The 12,339-nt window shown below is 54.5% G+C and overlaps 1 protein-coding gene across 4 annotated transcripts in view; it reads left to right on the top strand.

The window, feature by feature from the left end:
* The window catches only part of ZC3H18 (zinc finger CCCH-type containing 18), a 42,150-nt gene that overhangs the window by 4,975 nt on the left and 24,836 nt on the right, over positions 1-12,339 (top strand). For 2 of the 4 annotated variants that reach the window (XM_058279589.2, XM_004450945.4), the window contains exons 2-4: positions 1,574-2,163; positions 9,226-9,310; positions 9,931-10,002. In XM_058279589.2, coding sequence (XP_058135572.1) covers positions 1,588-2,163; positions 9,226-9,310; positions 9,931-10,002 — 733 coding nt within the window. In that variant the 5' untranslated portion in view covers positions 1,574-1,587. The remainder of the gene's footprint in view (positions 1-1,573; positions 2,164-9,225; positions 9,311-9,930; positions 10,003-12,339) is intronic. The other 2 variants (XM_004450946.4, XM_058279590.2) reach the window with 1 other exon arrangement.

Raw genomic sequence — 12,339 nt, 5'->3', positions numbered from 1 at the left:
CATAACTTTGTGTCAGGCTTCTGGGAATCCCGGCACAAGAGGGCCCTGCAGTGCCACATGGGGACTGGGGAGGGGGTGCTTTTCCTGCCTATTTCTTAATTTCAATAAAGAACCTAATTTTAGAACTAACCTTTGAGTAAGTCCTTCCAATAGTTCTACCTCTGGATGATAACTGGAGAGTATAGATAGAAGACTGAAAAATGAATTATTTTAGAATCTGTCAACTTTTAAGTGACTCAGAATAGATTGACTGATTTGGAAATTTGTATTACTGCTAACCATTAAGTTTCTATAAAGTAACATTTTAAGTTACTTGTCCTAATGTGTGTTCAGTTAGAGTAATTTATTAATAGCAACAGCAACAAAGTTAACTGTAGTTAAATTCCAATTCCTGGTGCTGTTCTCCTTTTAAAGGTATAAATTTAAAGTATCATTGTGTATATGTATTTACATATAGATGTGTGCCTCACCCCTAAACCCAGAATGATCTTGGGACAAATCAACTTTTTCCAAATATTGCTGAGTTACCAAGCAGCGTGACTGTGGTGTAGAATATTTAAAATGAACAATGCCTGCTGTTTCAGAGTGGAGCCTGAGGGAGCATCGGCGGTCTCCTGTTCCCTTCAGCACCCACGAGCGTGGTAGCGGGGACTCTGCTCGCTTAGGCTGTTTGGAGGTGCTTTTGTGCACCCCCTCCCACCCCCTTACTCAGCCAACACTTCAAGCAGGTGGTGTAGCGAGCCTTCTGCAAGCACTGCGGTGGGAAAACGAGAAGATACTCACTTCATAATTCAATCTAGAGGAGCACTAAGAGAGACGAAGTCTTCTACTGCCAGCCTCTCACCTAAGCACCCACTGAAACTGTGCAGACTAGACTCTTCCCACAGCGGATGCCGGGTTGGAGCCAGGGTTCTCGGGGTCCCTGGGCTGCGTGGGGGGCTCTTCTGCACGTCTGCTGGAGGCTCAGGTGTAGAGGGCTGTGATGAGGCCTAGGAACCTGCAGTTCTGAAGGCCACCCAGGGGGTTCTGCTGAAGGCAGTCAGAGGCCACGCTTCAGGAAAGTGCGCTCAGTGACAGGGCAAGGCCAGCAGCCGGGGGCCTGGGCGGGCTTGTCCGTCCTCTTGAGGACCGTTTGAGGTGACTCAGGAAAACAGCCACATACAGGCCTTCAATTTTGCTGCCCATTCCTTACTGTGCGTTTTCTTGAATTCCCATAGTCCTTCACTCTTAGGAATTCAAATGGCTGTCCCTCGCGGCCCCAGCTGATCGCTCCCTTGCGAGGAGGACTCTGGGTCTTGCCGTTCTGCCGCTTGCTGGAAACGCGTGGCTCTGAGCCCACGGCCTCTTGAGAGAGTGCACGGCGGGGTGTGCTGCGCAGGGTTAGCTGGCTGATCTTCTCGCTCGTGGGGCGGCCGCCTGCAGTGGTCTGGAGAGAGGGCCTGGGGGTGGGGAGGAGCTGTGCAGGGCCAAGCCGAGGGGAGGTCCTGGTTCTCTCCTTCAGCTCAGGAAGATGCAGGCCTGGGGGGCATCCTGCTTGCTAAGTGCGGTGACACTGTTCCTTTCTCTCTCGTAGAACTGTGGGCACCGATGGATGTGGCCGAGAGCCCTGAACGGGATCCTCGCTCGCCAGAGGGGGAGGAAGAGGAGCAGCAGGGGCTCTCGGACGACGACATTCTGAGGGAAAGCGGGTCCGATCAGGATCTGGACGGAGCTGCGGGGAGGGGTTCCGACGTGGAGGCAGAGGACAGTGCAGCCAGGGGACTGGGCTCCGACGAGGAGGACCGGGCCAGTGAGCCCAAATCTCAGGACCAGGACTCTGATGTGCACGAGCTGGGCAGGGGCCCTGCCAGCTCTCCATGTGAGGACGAGGGGGACGAGGACCGGACAAGCGACCCTAGGGACGAGGCCTCCTCAGTCACCAGGGAACTGGACGAGCACGAGTTAGACTATGATGAGGAGGTGCCCGAGGAGCCAGTTCCCGCCGTCCAGGAGGACGAAGCCGAGAAGGTTGGCGCCGAGGAGGACGAAGACAAAGGAGAAGGCGCTCCAGGGGAGGGGGGAGCATCGGGCGCTACAAACGTGCAAGAGGAAGAACCCTCGGAGGCTGCCAAGGAGAAAAAAAAAGAGGACGACGACGGCGAGATCGACGATGGCGAGATTGACGTGAGTACGGCCGAGCCGGGGTGCTGGCGAGCTGTTCTGCTGCCACCGGCATAGGCTCACCAGGAGCTGTGGGCTAGGGCAGTGGAGGGCAGGAAAACGGGGGTGTCGCCGCTGGGGCGGTCACCACAGACCCAGAAGGACCTGAATTGGGAGCGAAAAGCAGGCGTGCTCAGAAACCTCCGGTCTGCTGCTGGGTGGCCGCCAGAATGCCTGGCGGCCCTTTCCTCACTGTCCCTTTGCATTGAATGAAACTAGCCCTGATTTTTTTTTTACATTGTGGATTTTTTTTTTAATCAGTGAACAGGTCATTTTTCCTTTGCCAATGCTACCTGTAAGCAGTATTTGAGTTAGCATTCAGTAAAAATCACGGATTTTCAGCTCCTAAGTTCTTAAGGCTGAGGAGAGTTGGAGGGTTCCCTTCGTGCTGTTATGTGTGTGCTTGTAGGCTCTGTCGCGTGTGCTCATTGCGCTGTCACCTGGAGAGGCCCAGCTGTGCCAGGCTGCTCTGCCTGGGCCCCCGGGAAGAGCCGGAGAGGAGCAGGGGCTTGAAGCACGAGGTGGTATCTGTCAGAGCCCAGCTCTGTGACCGAGCAGCGCTGTTGCTCAGCACTTATTTGGGTTAATCTGGCCTTCAGGTTGATGAGAAGTAACGCAAGGAATTAAACACCCCGGGAACGCGTTAGATTGGGGTCTGGGGCAGGTAATCCAGTTGAGAGAACTTCACTTGTCATCTTGAAGGGGTGAGGGTCTGGGGAGAAGCCTGAAGGCCTGCTGAGCAAGACCTTTCAGAGCTGTCACCTCCGTGGAGCAGGGAGGGGCACAGAGCGCAGTGAAATGACCCGGGTGCTTTGAAGGCTCCCGGGAAGGAGAAGCGTGGTCGTCAGGGGGGACTGGACCATTTCTCAGAAATGCTTTGGTCAGAGAGGCTTAGAAACCAACACAGCACTCAAGGGGCACGGTGCTCGCTCTGTTAACGCCCAGCTGGTATTATTTTCCCTCTCCAACCAAAGCATTTCTGAGAAATGTCCACTCCCCCCTTGACTCACTCTGCTTTCAGGTGGGCTTTACTTGTGACCAGCCGTAGCTGATGGGGCTGGTGTGGGGCTCAGGAGTTTATAGCATTTAGACAGTGCTTGCCTAACTTTGTTTCATAAGAGCAGAAGTGTGTGAGTGTGTGTGTGTGTTAACTCTTTAAGCTTTAGAGCAGGAGCTCTTAACAAAGGGTCCATGAACTTGAAATTCAAAAAAAAGTCTTGTGGGGACATGATGGTGTGGGTGTGATATTTATTAAATAATACACAGTATAGTGTGGACTTAGTAAGTGGTCTGTGGTTTTCACCTGACTGGCAAAAGGGTCCATGGAACAAAAAAGGTTAAGAACCGCTGTTTTAGATCTTGTTTCTCTCACCTATGTGTAGGAAGTGTTGTAAGTTGGTAATTTTTGCTTAGTGTTACGTTCCTTAAAAAGGTGTTGGGGAACAGAGGTAGCCCAGTGGTTGAGCACCTGCTTTGCACATTCAGGGTCCTGGGTTAAATCCCTGCTACCTCCTTGGGAAAAAAAAAAGAGATTGTCAGGACTTTAAGTGTTTTCCTTAGGTTTTGCCATCCGAGTTTCCCTTCCATTTTTGGAAAATTCACCTTTACCACAGGGTTGGCAAAGGGGAGAGAGATGCTGCAAAACTCCAGTTAATCACTTAGATGGAATTTGGGGCAGAAAGCATAGTTGTTGACCAGAGTTTTTGATTGAGACTGCCTGAGTGTGGCTTACTGGGTTTACAGGGGGCGGCCAGTCCACCAGCTCCCACCCCAGAATGCAGCGGGCCCTGCCCAGCAGGGTGTGGCAGGCAGGGTGTCGGAGTGAGAAGAGGACTGGTTGCAGCCCCTTCTCCCCCACCCCAGGCGGCTCCCTCGTCTGTTCACTTGTTGCTTGTGTTCATTGTTTGTGCTCTTGTCTCTTGGGTTTTTTCCTTCAGGAGGCACTGGGAACCAAACCCAGGACCTCCATGCAGGAGGCGGACACCCAACTGCTTGAGCCACATCCGCTCCCTGCTTGTTTATTTTTTTACTCACTCTCTGCTCATTGTTTGCTTGTCTTGTTTGTTATTGGTGTTTTCTCATTGCTCTTTTTTTTTTTTTTTTAAGTTTTATTTATTATTTATTCCCCTTTGCCTCCCATTCCATTCGCTATTTGTTCTTCTGTGTCTGCTTGAGTTCTCATTTAGGCAGCTCCAGGAACCAATCCTGGGTCTTTCCGGAGTGGGAGAGAGGCAATTACTCTCGCGCCACCTGAGCTCCCAGTTCTGCTGCATCTTCTTATTTTCTCTCCTCTGTGTCTCCTGTTGCATCATCTTGCTGCATTAGCTCTCTGCATCGGCCGGCACTCCTGCATGGGGTGGCTTTCCCTTGTGGGGCGGCATGCTGACGCCGGGCAGCACTCCTGCACCAGGGCTGCATTCCCATGGGGGCCATCACTCCACATGGGCCAGCTCACTGCGTGGACCAGCCTGCCCTCACCAGGAAGCCCCGGGCATCTGACTCTGGACCTCCTGTGTTGTAGACGGGAGCCCAGGTGGTTGAGCCACAGCCCTTTCCCTGCTGACTGTTTTTGCTTGTTTTTGCTCAGTGTCTGCCTGTTGTCTGTCTTCTTTAGGGGGCACGGGGAACTGAACTTGGGACCTCCCGTGTGCAAGGCAGGTGCTCAGCTGCTCGAGCCACATCTGCTCCTGCACCCGTTTTTGCTTCAGCCTTTTTCAAATGTGTTTCCTCCACCAGCTTGGCCACCTTTAGTGGCCCTCCGAGCCTCGGAGTGCAGTCTCCTCCCCCACTCCACTGTGGCAGCTGTGCTGGAGCGGACTGTCTTGACATTTGCTGGTTTCCCTACAACTGAAGTGTGTGGCCTGACACTTGAGTGTGACTGTCTCAGCCACTCAGACCTGCTGTGTGCGTTGGTCGCCTCTGCCTCCTGGGCCGCAGCTTCGGAGCCCAGCTGGAGACAGCGTGCTGCCCGAGAGCCCTGAGCCCTCGGTGGGGGGGGCCGTTCCCCCTGCAGACCGTTCAGCCCTCCTCCCCCCACGCACGGGTCCCTGCTTGGACATGGTGCGGGCGAGCTCCTGCCGTGTGCCAGCTGACGATCGTGTTGAGGGGCGGGAGGGACCTGCCCTGGGAGGGCCCCCCCCATCTCTTGGTGGCTCCCACGCTGGCCCCTCGCCGTGCCCGACCCTTTCCCGTCCTTGGATGGCGGCATAGGTGCCTCTGGGCCTCCTGCCTGGCTCGGTGGCGGTGTCTGGCTTAGTGCCACGCGCTCGGCCAGCCGTTCGCTTGAGAGCAGGACCCGCTTGGCCGTTTCACCTCTGAACCTGGGGCCTGGCACGTGTGCGCAGCCAGCCGGAATGTTTGGACTTGGTAGAGCCCCGGTTGGTTGGGGCCCACGACGGCTGTGGGGCGGCGGCACTGCGCGCTTTTCCCACCTCGAGGAGAGCCCGGGCACTGGGCCTCAGCCCCTACCCTGCTGGGAGGGCTCGCTGGGCACACATCTGCCTGGACTTGAAAAGCCGAAGCTGTTGCTGCTCCTTTCTTCTTACTGTCAGTCCAGCACCAAACCTCTTGCTGCCTGTGGGGAAGGGCCTTAGCCCCTGTCTCTCCGAGCACCCAGTGCCACCCTCCTGCACTGTGCCCCACTCCCGACTCTTGTGCTGTTCTCTGGTGGTTGGGAAAGCGGGGCAGGCGAGGGGGTCGTGAACCGCCTTGGCTGGGCCCAGACCCCTGGAAAGAAGCTTCTGAGTTTCAATAAGTATACATTCCAGAGCCACTGCTCCGTGCCTTCAAGCACAGCTCTGGCATCAGAGGCCAGCTGCCTGGGTGTTTTTATGAGAAAGAAACATCAAAAAAAGGAAGCTGCGGGGTCCCCGAGTGGGCGCCTGTTCCTGGTGGGAGCTCACAAGCCTCGTTGCGTGGATGGGGCATGTCATCAAAGGGCCCTTTCCCCACGCTGTCCTCCCAGCATGTGGCCGCGTGAATCTTAGGAAGAGCGAGGTGGAAGCGTCTGGAAAGCGGTTTGACCCATCATCCTTTTAGCTTAGCAGGCTTTTCTCTGGTCAGGTTACATTGGCCTGCCCTCTCCATTTTCAGTTTTGGGCCATTTAACAGATGAGCGGATTTGGAGGAACATGTCCTCCCACTCTCGGGCTGCTTTACTCTCGGTCCAGTTTCCTTGACTGCACCATCAATTTGCAGAATAAACCCTTAGAATTCTTCTGTTGAAACCACAGACTTTGTGATTAAGGCCTTGAATTACCACGAAGTGTTTTTGGTGTGCTGCCTCAATGTCCTTCCACCAGAAGCGCCTGCCTATCGTGCTGTTTCTCTGCCACGTGGGGAGGTTCCGAGCGCAGGGCGCACCAAAGGGTCGGCTTGCCGTGGCCCCTTCCTGCCTGCGCCGTGCCAGGAGAGTGGCCGGCACGCACCCCGCCCTGACCGCCCTCTCTGTGCGGGGCTTGCCCCTGCTCCCCGCATGCCTTGCTCTGTGCTCTGAGGCGCAGCTTGGCTGCTCTGCGGTCAGCTCAGGCCCGCTCGCGTTGTTCCTGCACACCAGCTCCCCGGCCTGTCCCTTCACAGTTTTGCTTGCCTTCTTGGCTCTGGTTTTGTTTTATTGTCATTTGTAAACAGAACTTCACACGGCCGCCGGGGGTGCTCAGCCTTTCGGAAAAGGGCAGGCCCCTCTTTTTGTTGGTCGTCCTCTGATGATGCTGCTTACATCTGTCCTGTAGCCTTTCAGAGATGGCAATGCAGCGACTTGCGTCCTGAGCAGTCACAGCTGGCAGCTGGCAGCCCACCCCATACGAAAGTAGTTTCTAGCGTGTTCTTCCAGTGTGGTACTTCCTATGTTCTCCTTTTTTTTTTTTCCAAAGATTTATTTTTTATTTCTTTCTCTCCCCTTTCCCCCTGCCCCCCTGTGTCCATTCGCTGTGTGTTCTTCTGTAACTGCTTCTATCCTTATCAGCGGCACCGGGAATCTGTGTTTCTTTTTGTTGCGTCATCTTGTTGTGTCAGCTCTCCGTGTGTGTGCAGTGCCATTCCTGGGCAGGTTGCACTTTCTTTCGTGCTGGGCGGCTCTCCTTACGGAGCGCACTCCTTGCACGTGGGGCTCCCCTATGCGGGGACACCCCTATGCAGCAGACACCCCTACGTGGCAGGACACTCCTTGCACGCATCAGCACTGCGCATGGGCCAGCTCCACATGGGTCAAGGAGGCCTGGGGTTTGAACCACAGACCTCCCATGTGGTAGACGGACGCCCTAACCACTGGGCCAAGTCTGCTTCCTTTTTTTTTTTTTTAAAGATTTATTTATTTATTTAATTTCCCCCCCTCCCCTGGTTGTCTGTTCTTGGTGTCTATTTGCTGCGTCTTGTTTCTTTGTCCACTTCTGTTGTCGTCAGCGGCACGGGAAGTGTGGGCGGCGCCATTCCTGGGCAGGCTGCTCTTTCTTTTCACGCTGGGCGGCTTTCCTCACGGGCGCACTCCTTGCGCGTGGGTCTCCCCCACGCGGGGGACACCCCTGCGTGGCACGGCACTCCTTGCGCGCATCAGCACTGCGCATGGCCAAGTCTGCTTCCTTTTGAAGCACCTTTCCCTTTTGTGTCTGGAGATGGCTACCAAAACCTCCGTCAGCTTGTCTGCATGGCTCCTTTTCACTCCAGAGGGCTCCATCTTTCCCAGTGTGTGTTGTCATACCTGCTCTCTGCTCGCCTCCGTACTGCTCTGAAGGTGCTGGGTGGCCTTGGGCCCATTGCGGAGGCTGGGAAGCAGCGTGTTCGGCCCGCACTTGGGAAGGCAGCCCATGTGCTAGTGGCGGTGGGGTTAGGGTTGCCCTGCAGTACTGCACCTGAGGAAAGGTGAGTCCCCAGCCCCTTGCTCCCAGCCATGTCATCTGAGAAGCTCAGAGAACCGGAAGGTTTTGCTGAAGTGGTCTGATGGCAAGCCCTGGCCCGAGCTGACCTGTTGTTTTGTGGGCTTGTGTTTGTCCCCTTACTGCAGAACAGGTGCTGTGCTGGTCTCAGGGTGCAGTTCCTAAACTCAGCACTCCCAAAGCACGTCTGCCCGGGGCTTGGGGTAAGGGCTCACAGACTGTTTCCAGCCCCATTTTACAAGGAAAGAACTGGGGTTCAGGAATTGTGACTGGCCCAGGCTGGGCACTGGGCCTGCGGCGGGGGTGGGCTGGGGTGCCGCCTGTCTCCCCAGCGTGGCAGTTCCACACAGTAGCTCTGTGCTCATGTGCCTTTGGTACAGAAGCTGCCGTTTTGGAAACAGCTGTTTTTTAGTTATTAAATAGTCTTGTTGATTATTGAGAAAAGTTAAAAAGGAAAGTAAAAACCTGCACAAAGAAGAATACAGGTAGTTGTCATCATGCGCACGAGCTCTAAGTGTATTTCCTATTGCGGGAGCAGTTACTGCGTACTCCCTGGCGGCCTTTCATGCGAGGTGCTGTGCACTAGCATGCAGCGTTTCAGGCAGCCGCACAGCAGCTCAGCACAGGGCTGCTGTATCCCCGCTCACACTGTAGGGCAGGGCAGCATTCAAAGCAGGCCCTTCTCCCCTAGCACGAAGGTATTTGACAGAAGGTCTTAAAACAGAAAGCTAAGCTGCCGCACCTGGTGTCCTCTGACCTGGGCCTTTTCACCCTGAGAACGCGCCACAGAGTGGACCAGTGGCACATGGTTATGTTTAGATACTTGACAAACCACGTACGCTGCGGGTGGTCCAGCTTTATAAACTCTGGAGGGCCTTGTGTGCTCTCTGAACCCTCCTGGTGCTCGATGTCGGTGCCGCTGACAGCGTGTTTTCGCTCGTGTCCAGCCTCATGAGCAAGCCCTGAGAGCATCCCATGTGGTAGGCAAGCAAAGTCGGCCTGAGTCGGTGGGCAGCCCAGACACGGGTCTCGTGCAGGTGCCACAGTGCCCCTGCCCCGGCCTTGGTCCTTCCCGGTGGGGTGACAGCAGTGCCTTGTGGGTGGCGCCACCCTTGCTCCGAGGAGCCTCTTCACGGCGTGTTGTCCTCTCTCTCAGGATGACGACCTGGAGGAAGGTGAAGTGAAAGACCCCAGCGACAGGAAGGTGAGGCCTCGGCCCACCTGCCGGTTCTTCATGAAAGGTAACTGTCACGCCAGGCTCCTCGGAGCAGCCGCTGGCGTGGCCTCGCCTGTTCCCAGGACCGTGGGAAGGCTGCCCTGGGGGGTGAGGCTGGTGGTAACAGCAGCTCCCCGTTGGTTCTCGCGTTGTTTGCGCGGTGGCCTCGGTGGCTCCAGGCCTGCCGCTTAGACAGCAGCAGTGTCCTCCTCACACGGCCAGGTGCTCTAGCCCCTCTGACGCTCTACCTCTCAGTGGCACCAGGGCGCACTCTCCCAAACAGTGAACAGAGCGAGGTAAGCCGCTGCAGCAGGCGGCGGTTTGAGAACATCCTGGTTAAAATCAGCACTAACCACTTTTTTAAATGCATCTTGGCCCTTTAGCATCATGACATGATGGCTTTTTGTTTGTTTTTAAAGTCTTGGACAGTTTGAGAATGGAAATGAGAATTTCCAATCTGATGCTTTCTGTCATGTGCAGCATTAATTTTGGCACATTTCTTATAATTCAGCATTTTCTTTGGTCGGGTAGGAGGACGTTTTCTCCTTCCCTTAGTTTTACTTTGCTCTCTTGATGCCTTTGCTCACTGACCCCACCTGCACATACCCAAAGTTCACACGAGCTTCCTGTGTACTTCTCTTCCAGATGTTGTGCCACCATTATCCACTCTTCTTGCACCAATATCAAATTCCATACCATTCAGAGGCCAGGTTAAAGGTACAAAAATATGCTCTATTCACTCTCTCTAGGACCATAAAGCCCCACTGCTTTGAAGCCATCTTCTTGCTCCTGGACTCAGTGCACAGCCGTGAAGCCAGGGGGCGGGTCTGAGAGCTGCCAGGAGCCGTGGCATTTAGAGCAGCCTACGGGGTGCTTGTGTTGAGCGGGAGGGAGACAAGGCTGCCACGGTGCGCTCAGGGATGGGAGCTGGTGGCACGGGGAGGGCAGGGATGCAGGCAGGCAGTGGGGCTGCATCCAGCTTACAGCTCAGGGTCTGCACCGAGAGTGGCCTTGGGAAATCCTTTAAGTCGTACACAGAGGAGACCCAGGGATGGTGTGTGGGGACCGAGGCTGACATAGGGACCAGCGGGTTCAGGCCACCCCTCGGGGCACGTGCTCGAGTGGCAGGTGCCAGGACCCATGCTGCTCCCACGTCTGTTGTCGTTCTTGCTGAGCAAAAACAGTGGGCTTGTCTGGGTTCAAGTCCACCCTGCCCTAGAAGTGACTCCCAGCGGCTGTGGGCCTGCTGCCGAGTGCGGCCGCATGCTGCAAGGAGAGCACCGCAGGATGACAGCCACACGGAGAGCAAAGGTGCAGCGCTTGGGCTCTGGAAGGCATGTCGCTACAGCTCTTCAGAAGCTTCTTTGTTTGAAGTGCCCATTTTTCAGAACATTGACACTTAAACAGAAGACCTCCTGTCCAAAAGGTGTGGGAATAAGTGAAGTCAATCCATCCCTCAGATTGCTGGATTAAAGTGAAGAGGAAAGACAGGTGACAGCCTCCTCTGCGCAGCACTTCTGGCCTCTTGGTGGCAGAGTGGTGCTAAGGCAGGCTGGGACCGTCCCCACAGCAGGAGGCAGCAGCAGCCACCGTTCTGCATCACGGGTGTCGCTCACTGGCCTCGTTTCTAGAAACCGAACAGACCAAAGAAAAGTGAGCTCACTGCTGGAAACTGCAAAGCACGGTCATCAGGAACCGCCCGGCGAGTGAGCACAGGAACGCAGTCACATTGAAGTCAGAGCAGACTGAACAGGCGCGGCCACGTCCGCACAGTCAGCTGTGCCGCCCGAGGACAGATGAGGGCCAGGGCTGGGTCAGTGAGTGAGGCCATGGGACGAGTTTCTCCAGCAGTGACCTTGGGAGCTAATTTCATGTGGGCATTCTGCATTATAAGTAACTCATTTCAGGAGTACTTTTTACGTATATTTCTCCTCCCCGCCCCTTGTTGTGTGTTTATCCAGTTTTCTAGAATAGGTCTCCTTATTTTTCTTGGTTATAAGAAATGTACTTGGATGTAGTTCTTTTTTTACTTATCTGTGATTCGTAAGGTTGGTCGAGTTGAGATGAATACTTTAAGTTCCCTCTAATAGTAGGAGAAGTCATTTTAAAAGTAAGATGAGGTTTGTCATCCTAGGGAGCAGGTGGAGAAAGTGGGACCCTGATTTTGTGGTGGGAATGCAAAGGGTGCAGCCACTCAGGAAAACCCTCTAGCAGCTCCTCGGAAGACGTCGCCGCTCGACCAGCAGTCGCCTTCTTCCGCTCCCAGGAGAAGTGAAGGCGTGTCATGCAGACTTGTTCACAAGAGCTGCGATGTGGAGCCGGGCATCCACGCAGGCGAGCAGAGAAGCACGGTGTGGCTAGCCCGTGCAGTGGACACTGACCAGTTCTCGTCCAGGCGGCAGTGTGGGTGGCCCTCAGAGATGCCCTGCTCGGTCGAGGAGCCAGTCCGGAGGCCGCAGATGAGCTGAGAGGCTTCCACTCAAACGAAACGTCCTCTGCAGGCAAATCTACACAGCTAGGGAGATGTGGGGTGGGGGGGGGGAACGACAGTGGGGAGTGGCAGCTGGAGGAGACAGGGCTTCTTTGGAGATGATGACAGTGTCCTGGAGCCAGGTGGTGGCAGTGGTTGCACAACTTGGAGGATATACTGAAAACCACTGCAACATAAACTTTAAATGGGGTTATCGTATAGCTGCGAAATACATCTTAACTTAAAATGATTATTTAAAAAGTCAATTAGCACGTCAAAATTTTTTTTTAAACTTGGACACTATGTGCCCTTTTATTTTTTTAACTTAATAAACGTGTTACCTATTCAGAAATTTTAATTTTGAAAAAGTGGTTGACTCACTGCTTAAGAACTTTGGCTTCTTACGTTCTTCACTGAAAAGTCAAGTGATTTCCTTTAACAATTCTGGAGTTCTTTTGCTGAGAGGAGCCACAAGAGGAAGACAGTTTTTGGTGGTTCTTTGTGAGTATGTGTGTCCACCATCTTCCCCTTAATATGCATTTTTTAAGCCCTAGAGATACCCTGAAGTGGGTTGTGACTACAAG

Source organism: Dasypus novemcinctus, chromosome 18 (genome assembly GCF_030445035.2).
Source record: "Dasypus novemcinctus isolate mDasNov1 chromosome 18, mDasNov1.1.hap2, whole genome shotgun sequence".
NCBI classification, from domain to species: domain Eukaryota; kingdom Metazoa; phylum Chordata; class Mammalia; order Cingulata; family Dasypodidae; genus Dasypus; species Dasypus novemcinctus.
The sequence above is the reverse complement of the archived record's forward strand: the minus strand, read 5'-3'. Positions and strand labels throughout refer to the sequence as shown.